The 12,024-nt window shown below is 50.3% G+C and overlaps 2 protein-coding genes across 2 annotated transcripts in view; one reads left to right on the top strand and one right to left on the bottom strand.

Moving 5' to 3' along the window:
* Positions 1 to 14: 14 nt before the first annotated feature.
* Positions 15 to 1,090, bottom strand: Pnma2 (PNMA family member 2). The gene is given in 2 exon segments (XM_052191130.1): positions 15 to 535; positions 538 to 1,090. Coding segments are annotated over 2 exon segments (1,074 nt in total).
* Positions 1,091 to 6,801: 5,711 nt separating this feature from the next.
* Dpysl2 (dihydropyrimidinase like 2) overlaps positions 6,802 to 12,024 on the top strand; it is a 107,162-nt gene continuing 101,939 nt past the window's right edge. Inside the window, exon 1 of the mRNA XM_052191125.1 lies at positions 6,802 to 7,143. Within this exon, the coding sequence (XP_052047085.1) occupies positions 6,802 to 7,143 (342 nt within the window). The remainder of the gene's footprint in view (positions 7,144 to 12,024) is intronic.

The following is a 12,024-nucleotide window of genomic DNA, read 5'->3' on the forward strand; positions in this document are numbered from 1 at the left end:
AATGAGAATATCTGTCAGCTGTTTCTTGAATTATCCTAGCGGCCAGAGCCCTCCCTTTCCCCCTGCTCCTCCCTTCTCTCAGGTTCAAAGTAGGCTTCTTCTTCTTCTTCCTCACGTATCACCTTCATCAGCTGCAAAAAGGTGGGTAGTGGGCCCTGGTTCTTCAACTCCCGTAGCCTGCACCACAGAACATTGTTAAGATTGGCTCCAGCCATGACCTGCTCCAGGCTTACCTGGTCAGCAATGTTCTGGGGGATGGCCCTTTTTCCCACAGCTCTCCAGAGCAGAGTTTCCAGCCGGAGCATGTAGGCTGAGATTTTCTCCCCTTCTTGCTTATAGGTTTTTAGGTATTTCACCTGTGAGGTGCTACGGCTCTCCATGCTCCCAAACACCTGCTTAAAGACCTCCAGACAATCTTCCGCACTGATGGAAGGGTTGTCTGCCTGTACTATGTGCTTGAGGTCCAGGGCAGGGCCACGGAGGCTCTCTGTCACCCACCTTTCCTTTTCTGCCTCAGGAATGGGTCACTGTTTTTGGCCTGTTCCAACCAGACCTCAAAAGGCTCCTCCTCTGGGGTATCTACTGTGCTCCCAGAGAATACTCTCAGCTTATAGTACCTCACAGGCAACAGAGGCCTTTAGGCGTGAACCATTGCCTGCCCCACCAAAAACTCAGGGGGTGTGCAGAGTGTGGTAGCTGGAGACATTCCCTGATGCTTAAGGGCTTCGAACATCCCTGCGACTGTCTGCCCTTCCTTTTCTAGAAAGAGGTTCAGTCTTTGGAGAAACTCAGTGTCCTGATTAGGAGTCTTGAAGATCACTTTCCAGACACCTCCCTTTCCCTGCACCTCTCTGGGGACCACAGACATATCTGTGTCCTCCATAAGGTCTAGTAAGACAACACTGGTGTGGGCTTGCTTCTGGAATATCTTGCCTAGTAGCTGGTAGCTGCTCACACACTTCAGCACCTCCTGGAGGACTGTCCGGATCTCAGGGTCACCACAGTCCACTGGAATGCCAATCACCAGCAGTGACTTCTGGACATCAACACCCATGATCTTACACCACTCCTCCAGCAGGGCCACTGCCATTGTCCCAGGATATGCTTCTGTACTTGGTCTCCAAGCAGCTCGAAGCCCGTGGACCAAATGCCTTGTCCCTTCACCCAGTAGCAAGAACCAGACACTCCCTGTCTGTCTTCAGACCCACAGCAAGGCTGACGGGTCCTGCAGCGTAGGGTAGGCTGTTGCTCTTCCATGGGTGTGCTGTTGTTTCTGAGGGCTGGTTGTAGCTATGCAGTGCTGGCTCTTGTCACCGGGAGGCACCTGGAACAACTGCTTTTCCCACCATCTCCTAGTTGATGTCACTTGGCCTCTCTCTAGTGTGGTGGGGTGGTGGCTTCCACTCTAGCACCCAACACAATGTGGGGAGTCACACAGCAAGATGGGGAGGACTCCTAGGGAAACAGGCTCATTTTGACCACACAGACCTTTACTTCCCAGGACACACCCATGCTCTAGTTTGGGGTGGAACTGGGGGTGGACCAAGGGCTCTGATTCCCCCTGCACCTGTGTCTACCTGACTCTGGTATCCCCTTCTTTGCCGACTATACTTTTCCCCTGTGAGGACCGGCTAAAATCCAGTCTTTCCACCCTGAAAGCCCCACTAGTGAGCAGGATTTGAGACCTTCACCATTCAAAAGATGAAATTAGGGGATGTAGTTAAATACCTGTTTGTGTGTTCCAGAATGTTTTTCAAGAATCAGGAGCCAAGTTTTCAGCTTCTAGATCAGGAAGATGTCACACACCTCTCTATACAATAGGGTGTATGTGTCTTAATTTCAGCCGAGTCAAGCTGTCCCGTTACACACAAACATGAATAACATGTTTTTAGGCCTAAAATCTAGCAGCAAAGATGAATGCACTTATTAAAGGTCTAACAGGGTAGTAAATGGCGAAAGAAATGACAGCCCTCAGAATTTAATGGAACATCCTAAACAGAACAGAGTCACTATAGTTCTTTGAAGAAAAAGCCCACATAGTTTGCGGGATGCTTCTCAGTTTGCAAAGTGCTTGCCTAGAAGAAGCCTTTAGAAAGCCTGGCATTCAATTTGCAGCAGCATACAAACTGGGCATGGTGGTGCAGCCCTGTAATCCCAGCACTTGAAAGCGGGAGACAGGAGTATCAGGAGTTTAAGATCATTCTTAGCCACATAGGGTGTGTGAGGTCAGCCTGGGCTACATGAGAACCATCTTTAAAAACAAATCCAACTGAATTGTGTTTGTTGGCACACGCAGCATTTGTGAAGTTGAGGCAGGAGGACTGCAAGTTTGAAGTCAATCTGGGCTACACAGAGAAATCATGTCTCCAAAGAAGACACAAACAAAACTAAACAGAATCATTCAAACACCTAAGAGTGTTTAGAAATGGGTGCAACAGAGAAAATTCAAATCTCAGGAAAAAAAAAGTACACTTTGGAGTTAGGAGTCAGTCCTCTTTGGTGGTGTCTGGCCAGGCTTTTCAAGGGCCACATGTGGTAAGTTACCGACCCAACTCTTCCTGTGGTGCTCTGAGTGAGAACCGGCCCCATAAGCTCGTGTATTCGAATGCTCGGTCCTTAGATGATGGAACTGTTTGAGAAGGATTTTGGAGGTGTGCCACTGGGGATGGGCTTTGAGATTTCAAAAGCCTGTACCATTCCCACTGTCAATCTCTGTGCCATGCTGTGGATCAGATATGAGCTCTCTTCTCCTGCCTGCTGCCACACTCCTGTTCACAATGGTTATGAACTCATCCTCCGAGACTGTAAGCCCCCGAGACTGTAAGACCCCACAAATGCTTTCTTCTATAAGTTGCCTTGGTCATGGTGCTTTGTCAAAGAAATAGAGAAGTAACTAAGACTTTTAAATTTGACATTGTCACCGGGCGGTGGTGGCGCACGCCTCTAATTCCAGCACTCTGGGAGGCAGAGGCAGGCAGATTTCTGAGTTCGAGGCCAGCCTGGTCTACAGAGTGAGTTCCAGGACATCCAGGGCTACACAGAGAAACCCTGTCTTGAAGAAAACAAATCCAAAAAAAACAAAAAACAAAAAAAATTGACATTGTCATTTAAATTTAACTGGGCCATCGAGAAAAGGGCAGAAGCAGAAAACATATTCATTGCCAAGGGATATGTGCACCAAACATGCTTGCTTTGCAGGGCTGGGGAGACCCGAGAATGTAAAAGGGAGTGCTCCTAGTGACAGTGTGGTCCCTTAGCCATGAGGATGCCTTGAGAGAAGCAGCTTCCTAATTGGCTGAGCGTCACAGAGTGCCATCACTAGACCGTGCATTCTTATAGGGTGGTATGCCAACTGAAATGTTGTAATTTGGTGCTTGACCACGCCTCTCAGAGCAGGTGTGTTAGGATGCTACATTGCTTCCCCCTTGGCCTGAACATTTCCTGTCTCTCTGAAGGAGGCCATATGCCACAGATGCTGGCCTTAACTATAGTGTCAACAGGAGCAGATCCAGTCTTCCTGGAAGGTTCTGAAGGCTGGTCCACTGTGCCAGAACCAGGAGAGCAAGATGCTGCCTCATCCTGTGCCTGGCAGCATGGGAGCCCAGAACTTCAGACCAATCCAGGCCTGGGATGTCCTTGTAAAATGCAGGAGTGAACTTCTTCTGCTTGGAGTTGTTTGGGGGAACAGAGATGTAATGGGCACGGAAAGGACTAAGACTGCAGCTCAGTTGGTAGAGTGCTTGTCACTCTGTACAAAGCCTTGAGTCAGAGCCCAGCACTGCCTAAGCCAGACATTGGGGCACATACCTATTACCCCAGCACGTAAATGGTGAAGGTTGATGAATCAGAAGTTAACTCCCTTGGCTACATAAGGAGTTTGAAGTCAGCCTGGGCTTCATGCAGGACTTTGTCTCAGAAAGAGCAAAAACAAACAATAGAGAGAGGCAGTGGTAGCACATGCCTTTAATCCTAGCACTTGGCAAGTAGAGGCAGGCAGAACTCTGTGAGTTCCAGGCCAGCCTGGTCTACAGCATGAATTCTAGGACAGCCAGAGCAGTTACACAGAGAAACCCTATCTTGAAAAATCAAAACAAACAGAAAATGAACAAACAAAAAAGAAAAACACACCCAACCAAACACAAGGTGCCAAATGTCTAGATCACAGAAAAATTGTTATGCTAAAATCCGCTAGCTTTTGAGACCTTTAACCCAATGGTAATCAGACCTACAAGGGATGCTCTTCAATTAAAAAAAAAAAACACAAAAAAAAAAACAAAAAAGAAAACACACACACACACACACACACACAAAACCCCCCCAAAACCCAAAAAAATCCAACCAACCAAATAAACAAACAACCAAACAAACAAACAAACAAAACAGGCCCCACACGTCTGGAGAGGGTTGCCCAGTGGTTAGAAGCACAGATTTGGTTCCTAGCACCCACAGGTTGGCTTACTCTGTAACTTCAATTCCAGGGGCCTGGCACTTTCCGTCTGGCCTCCAATGGCCCCACACATGAACTTGGTGCATGTACATACATTCAAGCAAAACACCCAGATACCTAAAATGAAAGTTAACCAATAAAGATTTTAAGACTGTAAGTGAAACACCCTTGATGTACAAAGGAGCCACCAGGAAAATGTTCCGGTACGGAAGGAAGACTGCAAGGATTTTGTACTTTTCTCACTAAAGGGGCTACAGGATAACCTGTTGGAGGAACCAGGATCTTGGGGTACAGGCCTGGAATTACTGGGTGCTTCAACTAGACACATGACCTTAGGCATAATGCCTCCTAAGCTGGTGTCCTAACTTGGAAAGCAGGGAGGGTGAAAGACCTCACCTCAGGGCTTTAGTGTAGCATTGACAATTCCAGTGGAAGGTTTATATTAAAATGCCAAGAACATCTGGTGCTAAGGTCCATAGGCGCTGCACACATGGAGACCTTTCTGATCCCACAGGATGGTGTGTGTGTGTGTGTGTGTGTGTGTGTGTGTGTGTGCACATACTGTGACTCCATCGATCAAGCTAGCTCCAGCAACTGGGGGCGTTGGTATCTGCATGCAATCGTTCCTCAAGCAAAGGCTGACAATGGGTCTGATTTCTTGGTCACAACGCCCTGTGAGAACACGCTGCAGTAAACTGCCTCTCCTAGACCAAACCCATCCATCTTAGTGAGCATGCTCAGATCTCCCTCCAGAACCCCTAAAGGATGGGCAACACTTCTGCAGGTCTCTATGCTGAGGCACAATCCGCAGCCTGCATTCTTTACTGTGCCCCCCTGCACCACCAGGTTTCAGCCACTCTGGAAAAACAGGAGGGGCTTAAATGCATCGCAGCCAGGACCAGGAGGTGGGACTAAGCAAGGAAAAGCCTCAAAACCTGGCCGCCGTGGCTGAACCGTGTGCACGCGAACACACTCCAAATCCCTACACTTTGACTGGCCACAATTCACAGCATGCAACCCTCCCCTGAACAGCAATCTACCTCTACCCTCCCTGCAAACTACTGCGACCCTAGAGAAGGAGCATCAGGCAAACTCGCCGGCCTCTGGCACAGCGAGCAACAGGGGCGGGGGAGGTGGGCGGGGCGACTTGAAAGCAAGAAGAGTCCGAGTGTGCTTCAGTCTGCTTAGCCCCCAACCATTATCATTATGGGTGGGAGTGAGGGTAACCAGGGTGTGTGTGTGTGTGTGTGTGTGTGTGTGTGTGTGTGTGTGGAGGTGGGAGATATCAAATCCAGGACTATCCTGAGCCTTTTCTGGAGCAATGGCCTATCTGCAGGGCACGGCCGTTTCAGATAATGTTGAGGGTCCCCAATCTCTATGCTGAGGCGCAATCCGCAGCCTGCATTCTTTCCTATGCCCCGCTGCACCACAGTCTTGCTGCTTTTTCTCGGTCATCGCTGCCATTTGCTACGCCCCTCTGCTTTTTCCGCCCCGGCCATGTTGTGAGCCCCACCTCCCAACAACAGGGGCTGCAAGCAGGGAGAACATTCTCCTTTCCGTCTGCTCCTTGCAGTGCACGCCCTGGCTCCCAGGTCGTGGGTAAACTGAAGCTTTGGTGCCGGATACTTGGATATTCCGGAGTAGATCTCGCTGTTTCCAGGGTAACCCCCCTCCCCGCCCTAGGTTTCCAAGAGTCTGAAGACTTGACCCTTGGCTCCCCCAACCCTCAGCCCTCACCCGCGGCCAGGGGAGCCCCAGGGCCACCTTAGCAATGCAGTGAGGCGCAGGTGGGGGAGAGGGGCTCTGGGTCAGGGTTTGTGCCTTCGGGTCCTTGCCAAGCTGTAGCTATCCGACACTCACCCTGGCGCAGAGAGCGGTCTGCCGCGCGTCCATTAGCCGGTGGAGTGGCCGCTTCACTTCCGGAGCGCGAGCTCCGGGCGCCCCCCACCCCCTCGTACCCTCCCTTCTCCGTCTCCTCCTTCTGGGTCCCCTCCCTCCTTGTCCCCTCCCTCCTGATCCGGCTCTCCGTCCGCCCCGCCCCGCCCCGCCCCACGCTGCCGGGAACTGGCATCCTCTGCAGCAGCGATCGCCCGCTCAGATCCAACTTTGCTCGGAGGTGGCGTGGCGGCGCCGGGGGGCGTGGGCAGGGAGGGAGAAAGCGGGGTCAGGAGGAGGGACCGCGAGGGGTGGGTCGCCGGTTCGCCAGCCCTCCATCCTTTCTGTGCACCTTGCGGTAGGCAGGGAGCGGCAGCCGCGGCTGCAGCAAGAGGCTAGTGCACACCCAACCAGGGAGACTTAGGGAACCACGGACGGTCGGACGAACAGACAGGATCTTCCCCAGAGCCCCCCGAGCCATGGCTGAGAGAAAGCAATCTGGGAAGGCGGCAGAGGACGAAGAGGTCCCTGCCTTTTTTAAAAACCTGGGCTCAGGCAGTCCTAAGCCGCGGCAGAAATTCTGCGGCATGTTCTGCCCTGTGGAAGGGTCCTCGGAGAACAAGACCATTGATTTCGACTCGCTTTCAGTGGGCCGGGGCTCGGGGCAGGTGGTGGCTCAGCAGCGGGATGTCGCCCACTTGGGCCCGGACCCGCACCGGCAGAGCCGGCGTGCCAGCGGGGAGCCATCTGTTGAATCGAGCCGGAAGGTGGAGATTCGGCGGGCCTCGGGCAAGGAAGCCCTGCAGAACATCTACGATCAGGTTGGTATTGGGGGGTGGGGGTGGGGGGGGACAGAGCGCAGGGCTGGCCCCTGGCTTGTCGCGGAGGATCGAGCATCCCCGCGTGGCAGCCAGCACGCGGCGCCAAGAGCTCTGCCTTCCGCATCTGCACGCGCACCGCGCCCTGCCCACCCCTTCACCGCGCAGGGTGCGGCGAGGCACGGGTTCGCCAGTGGGCGTTTGAGTTCCTACAAAGGCTGCCCTAGCCTTCTTGTGCCTGGGAGATGGGAAACCCGCGTCAGGGACCAGCTGATCCCTGGGCTGGAGGCGTCGAGTGGTGATTGGGGTGGACCACTGTGCTGTTCTTAAATCCTCCCGGGCGGCATCCGATTGCAGCTGCGGCTCAGAGCCCCACCCTTTTTTTTTTTTTTTGATGCAGCTCAAAGAGAGCGGTGGAAGGCTGCAGTGAAGGCTAGAAGACTCCCTTTGGATCTGTGGGGACAGGGGCTTACACGTCTACTCAATGTGGCAAGGTCCCCGCCTCGAGTGCGCTCAGCGCGATGGTCCTGAGCTTGGAGGTCAGGACCACGGCCAGCGCCCGGAGCCTCTTACTGTTGCCTGGATGAGTTCCGCTGCCAGTTAAGAGTCCGGGAGGTTGTGATGTCACCAAGGAAAGCTAGATAGCCCATGTGGAGAACAAAGTTCTGCTAAGTGTCTAGGCAAGGGCTTCCCAGAGCGCTTCCCCAGCGCCGTATAGGAGGCACTTTAGGAATGGGGAGAGACTATGTGGGTTATATATATCTAAAGAGCCAAAAGGGAAAGGAAAAATGAGGGTGGAAGGGAAGACTCACATTTGAAGACAAGACTCGCTGATTGTGTTAATAGTGAGACAAAGAAGGCTAGCGTGGTATCCTTCGTCAAGGCAAAGGTTTGGCATGGTCCAGTAATTTCCAGCAGTGCACGTTTCAAGTCCAGGGGTCTTTTCACACACATTTCCCTCCGTTTCAGGGTGACATTTATACTCGTATAATATTTTTTTCACAGCTTTAATGCCTCAACTGATCGTTTACAGTGCACAGTGCTTCATGCGTGGTTGCTGCTTCTCTCTCATGCTCGGGGTGGAGATAAGAAACCAATCTGTGAATGACTTTATATTGAATCCCCTGTGCCTTCCCTTCTAGGGCAAGAGGAAGGCTAGTCCCAAAGGCGCTCCCTTTCAGAAAGCCACTGGAGAAGTTGGGGATGGTCTGCACATGCTCACTGCGGGCTTGCCCAGCTTTCAGAGACCGCCTCAGAGAACAGCTCTGGGGGAAATGATCGGGGCATAGCCGCCTGCTTTCCTGACACATCAGAGCGATCTAGAGCTAGCTTTGGACTTTCCTAGGATCACTTCTCTCCAAAGGAGGTGGCAGGGGTGTCCTTTTATTTCTGAAAGCTGAAGCAAGTACTCATTTATTTTACACCCATCCAGCTTCTGATCTTTATATTTTTATTTCACTAAGAGGCAACTGGAATCTAAATCCAAAACGCTTGTTTTGTTCCAGCTGATTAATTAAAATAGACTTTCCTTCCTTCCTTCCTTCCTTCCTTCCTTCCTTCCTTCCTTCCTTCCTTCCTTCCTTCTTTCTTTCTTTCTTTCTTTCTTTCTTTCTTTCTTTCTTTCTTTCTTTCTTTCTTCTTTCTTTCCTTCTTTCTTTTGAGAAAGTATTGCTTTGTAGTCCAGGCTGGACTTGAATTTATGACAGTCTCAGTACCTCTTGGGTGGTGGCATTATAAATTTGAACCACCATGATTGCCAGCTTGCTCTGTCTTTCTGTCTGTTTGCCTGTCTGCCTGACTATCTATCTATCTATCTATCTATCTATCTATCTATCTATCTTCTTTTCTTTTGTGGTGCTGAGGCTTGAACCCAGGGACTATGTGTGCTAGACAAGTGTTGTACCCCTGAGCTACATCCTTAACCGAATGTTTCAATATTGTACTAAAAGCTGGGTAAGTATAAAATGAGTCTTTATGGAAACATGTTGGTGAAATCAAGATCACAAACCACTGAGGTTGAGTGAGCACTCTAAAGTAGGCAAGGTATGAGGGTCATCCAACAGCCTGGAGAGAACAGAACCACCCCTGGAGGATCTATCTATAAGAGAACATGTAACGGTGGCAAATGATGTGACCTCAGTACAACAAAGGCAGCATATTAATATTCTATGCTGAAAGGCAGCTTTCCTGGCTGGAGAACCAGGAACAGTTATTGGAACACACCCTAAATTTAACAGAAACTCTAAATTGCAAATCTGAGGCACATGAAAGGGAAGGGGCAATTGCAGACAAAAGCACCAGACCAGATCCCTAGGTAGTTTCAACCCTGGAAATCCATCTCTTCCTCAGCTTCCTGGTCATTAGTTCTAGACATTGACTCTGGCTCGGCCTTTGTGCAGCTCTCTCTGGTTCATTTATCACAAAAGGGGCATTCCTGGGCTTTTGTCATTCATAACTAGGGACACTTACCCAGCTTGGTGCTTACATGGTATGAATTTTTCATGTTTCACAAGAGGCTGTGCATATATGTATAATGATGGTGACTTCAGAAAGCTCAGTTGCTTGCTCTTGACAGAATTGGTGATTATTGCTTGTATAAAGCTTGTGAGCAGGGTGCCACCAAGCCTTTGGGGCATTCTTCTATAGGCCCTGGCATAGAGAAGAGTGGAAGGAATGGGACATGCTCCCTTCTCCTCTCTTGAATCTGTGTTTGTAAGGAATCTTAAGGATGGTCAGAGTTGCTGGGCATAATGGTGCACACCTTTAATCCAGCATGGTGGAGGCAGAGGCAGGTGGACCTTGATGAGTGCAAGGGCAGCCTGAGCTAGGCAGCGAGTTCTAGGTCAGCCACGGCTGCATGGCAAGATCTTGTCAAAAGAAAGAAAGAGAGAGAGAGAGAGAGAGAGAGAGAGAGAGAGAGAGAGAGAGAGAGAGAGAGAGAAAGAAAGAAAAAAAAGAACAATTTGCTCACTTACCACACCATGAATCCCACTGTTCTAGAAAGGCTAAGAAAGGGCCAGAACAGGTTCCTTAGCCACGTCACTTACAGGAGAAGAAAGGGGCTAGTGGATATCTTCCTAGGGACTATGAAGCGAGACTCACAGTGTGAACAGGCCACAACCAGAAAGCACTAGGAGTGGTTTGCCCTGACAGAGCCAGTGGAGGGGTTAAGAATAAGGAAAGCTTCTATCTTGTTGCTTCTCTTTCCCATGTATTTCCCAGAGGCCAGTTTGGGATGCAACGAAGTTATATTGATTCCCATCTATGAAGGACCTGAGCCTTTTTGGATAAAGAGCAAAACAACATGTGTTTTGGAGTATTTGTAACCCTCACATCACTATAACAAAAATCCGGACTGGGGGACTTATGAAGTAAAAAAATATAGATTCGTTCAGTCTCTTGGTTCTGGAAGTTCAGGTCCAAGATCAGGTTGCCTTATGGGTTTGGCAATGGGGGTAGACATTGAGAGAGAAGGAGAGGAAGAGGGAGAGGGAGAGAGAGAGGGGGAGAGACAGAGACAGAGACAGAGAGAGATATACACAGAGAGAGACAGAGAGACAGAGACACAGAGTGAGACAGAGTGAGACAGAGATACAGAGACAGACACACACAGAGAGACACAGAGAGACAGAGACACAGAGTGAGACAGTGAGACAGAGATACAGAGACAGACACACACAGAGAGACACAGAGAGACACAGAGAGACACAGAGACAGAGAGACACACACACACACAGGTACACACACACAGACACACACACACACACAGACACACACACAGTGCATAATCCTCCTTTGAGGGCACACCCACATTGACCAATGATGTTGGGACTTCTTATGAAACACTACATCTTAAAGACCTGTAGCACCTCCCCAGGGACCCAGATTTCATACACAAACCTTTGGAGGACATTTAGGGCTTTAACCACTGCAGTTGGCCTGCTCACCAGTGGGCATGGGTCTCTGAGCCCCACCCTTTCTCCTAGCATCCCTATCTTCTACTGAAGTTATGATTAGGTCAGAAAAATCCTCTCATCCTAGGATGCTGTATCCTGAGCCCTTTGCAAGGAACTTTGGGGCTCATTTAACCATGAACAGCCTGTGCAGACGACTACCAAGCCGGGGAAGTAACCATCGCCTGGTCCAGGGAAGGCGCCACCGAATGGGCTCTGTAGAGCTCTGCCGAGTTTGGCAGCATCATGGTGTGGCTCAGAAGTGTCCCATAAGATGTTTATAGGAAACTTAAATCCCAGTGTAGTGCCATCTTGAAAAGTAAGGCCAATGGGAGCACCCTACCCTTACGTTGTCAACACGAGTGATACAGGGGCCCGAGACGCTAGAGTTGTGTGGCGTTTCCTCTTTTGCCCATGTGATGCTTTCTACCATGTCATATGGCAATGATGAAGGCTCATGGTGTAATCTTAGACTTCCCAGCCTCTGGATCCAAGCACCAAGTGTGATTCTCACTTAGGACTGGGGAAATGGTTTAGTCGATAAGGCGCTTGCTGCACAAACATGAGGACCAAGGTGATCCTCAGTGAAGACAGAAAACAACAGGTGTGCGCTGAGCATCCCGCTCCACACCTTTCATCCCAGCACTTGGGAGGCAGAGGCAGAAGGTCATCTCTGTGAGTTCAAGACCAGCCTGATCTTTAAGATGTTCCAGAACAGTTTCAGCTATTCTCTCTCTCTCTTTTTCTAATTCGATATATTTTTTATTTACATTTCAAATGATTTCCCCTTTCCTGGCTCCCCACTCCCCAAAAGTCCCATAAGCCCTCTTCCCTCCCCCTGTTCCCCCATCCACCCCTTCCCACTTCCCTGTTCTGGTACTGCCCTATAGTGCTGCACTGAGTCTTTCCAAACCAGGGGCCACTCCTCCGT

This window comes from Apodemus sylvaticus, chromosome 8 (genome assembly GCF_947179515.1).
Source record: "Apodemus sylvaticus chromosome 8, mApoSyl1.1, whole genome shotgun sequence".
NCBI classification, from domain to species: Eukaryota; Metazoa; Chordata; class Mammalia; order Rodentia; family Muridae; genus Apodemus; species Apodemus sylvaticus.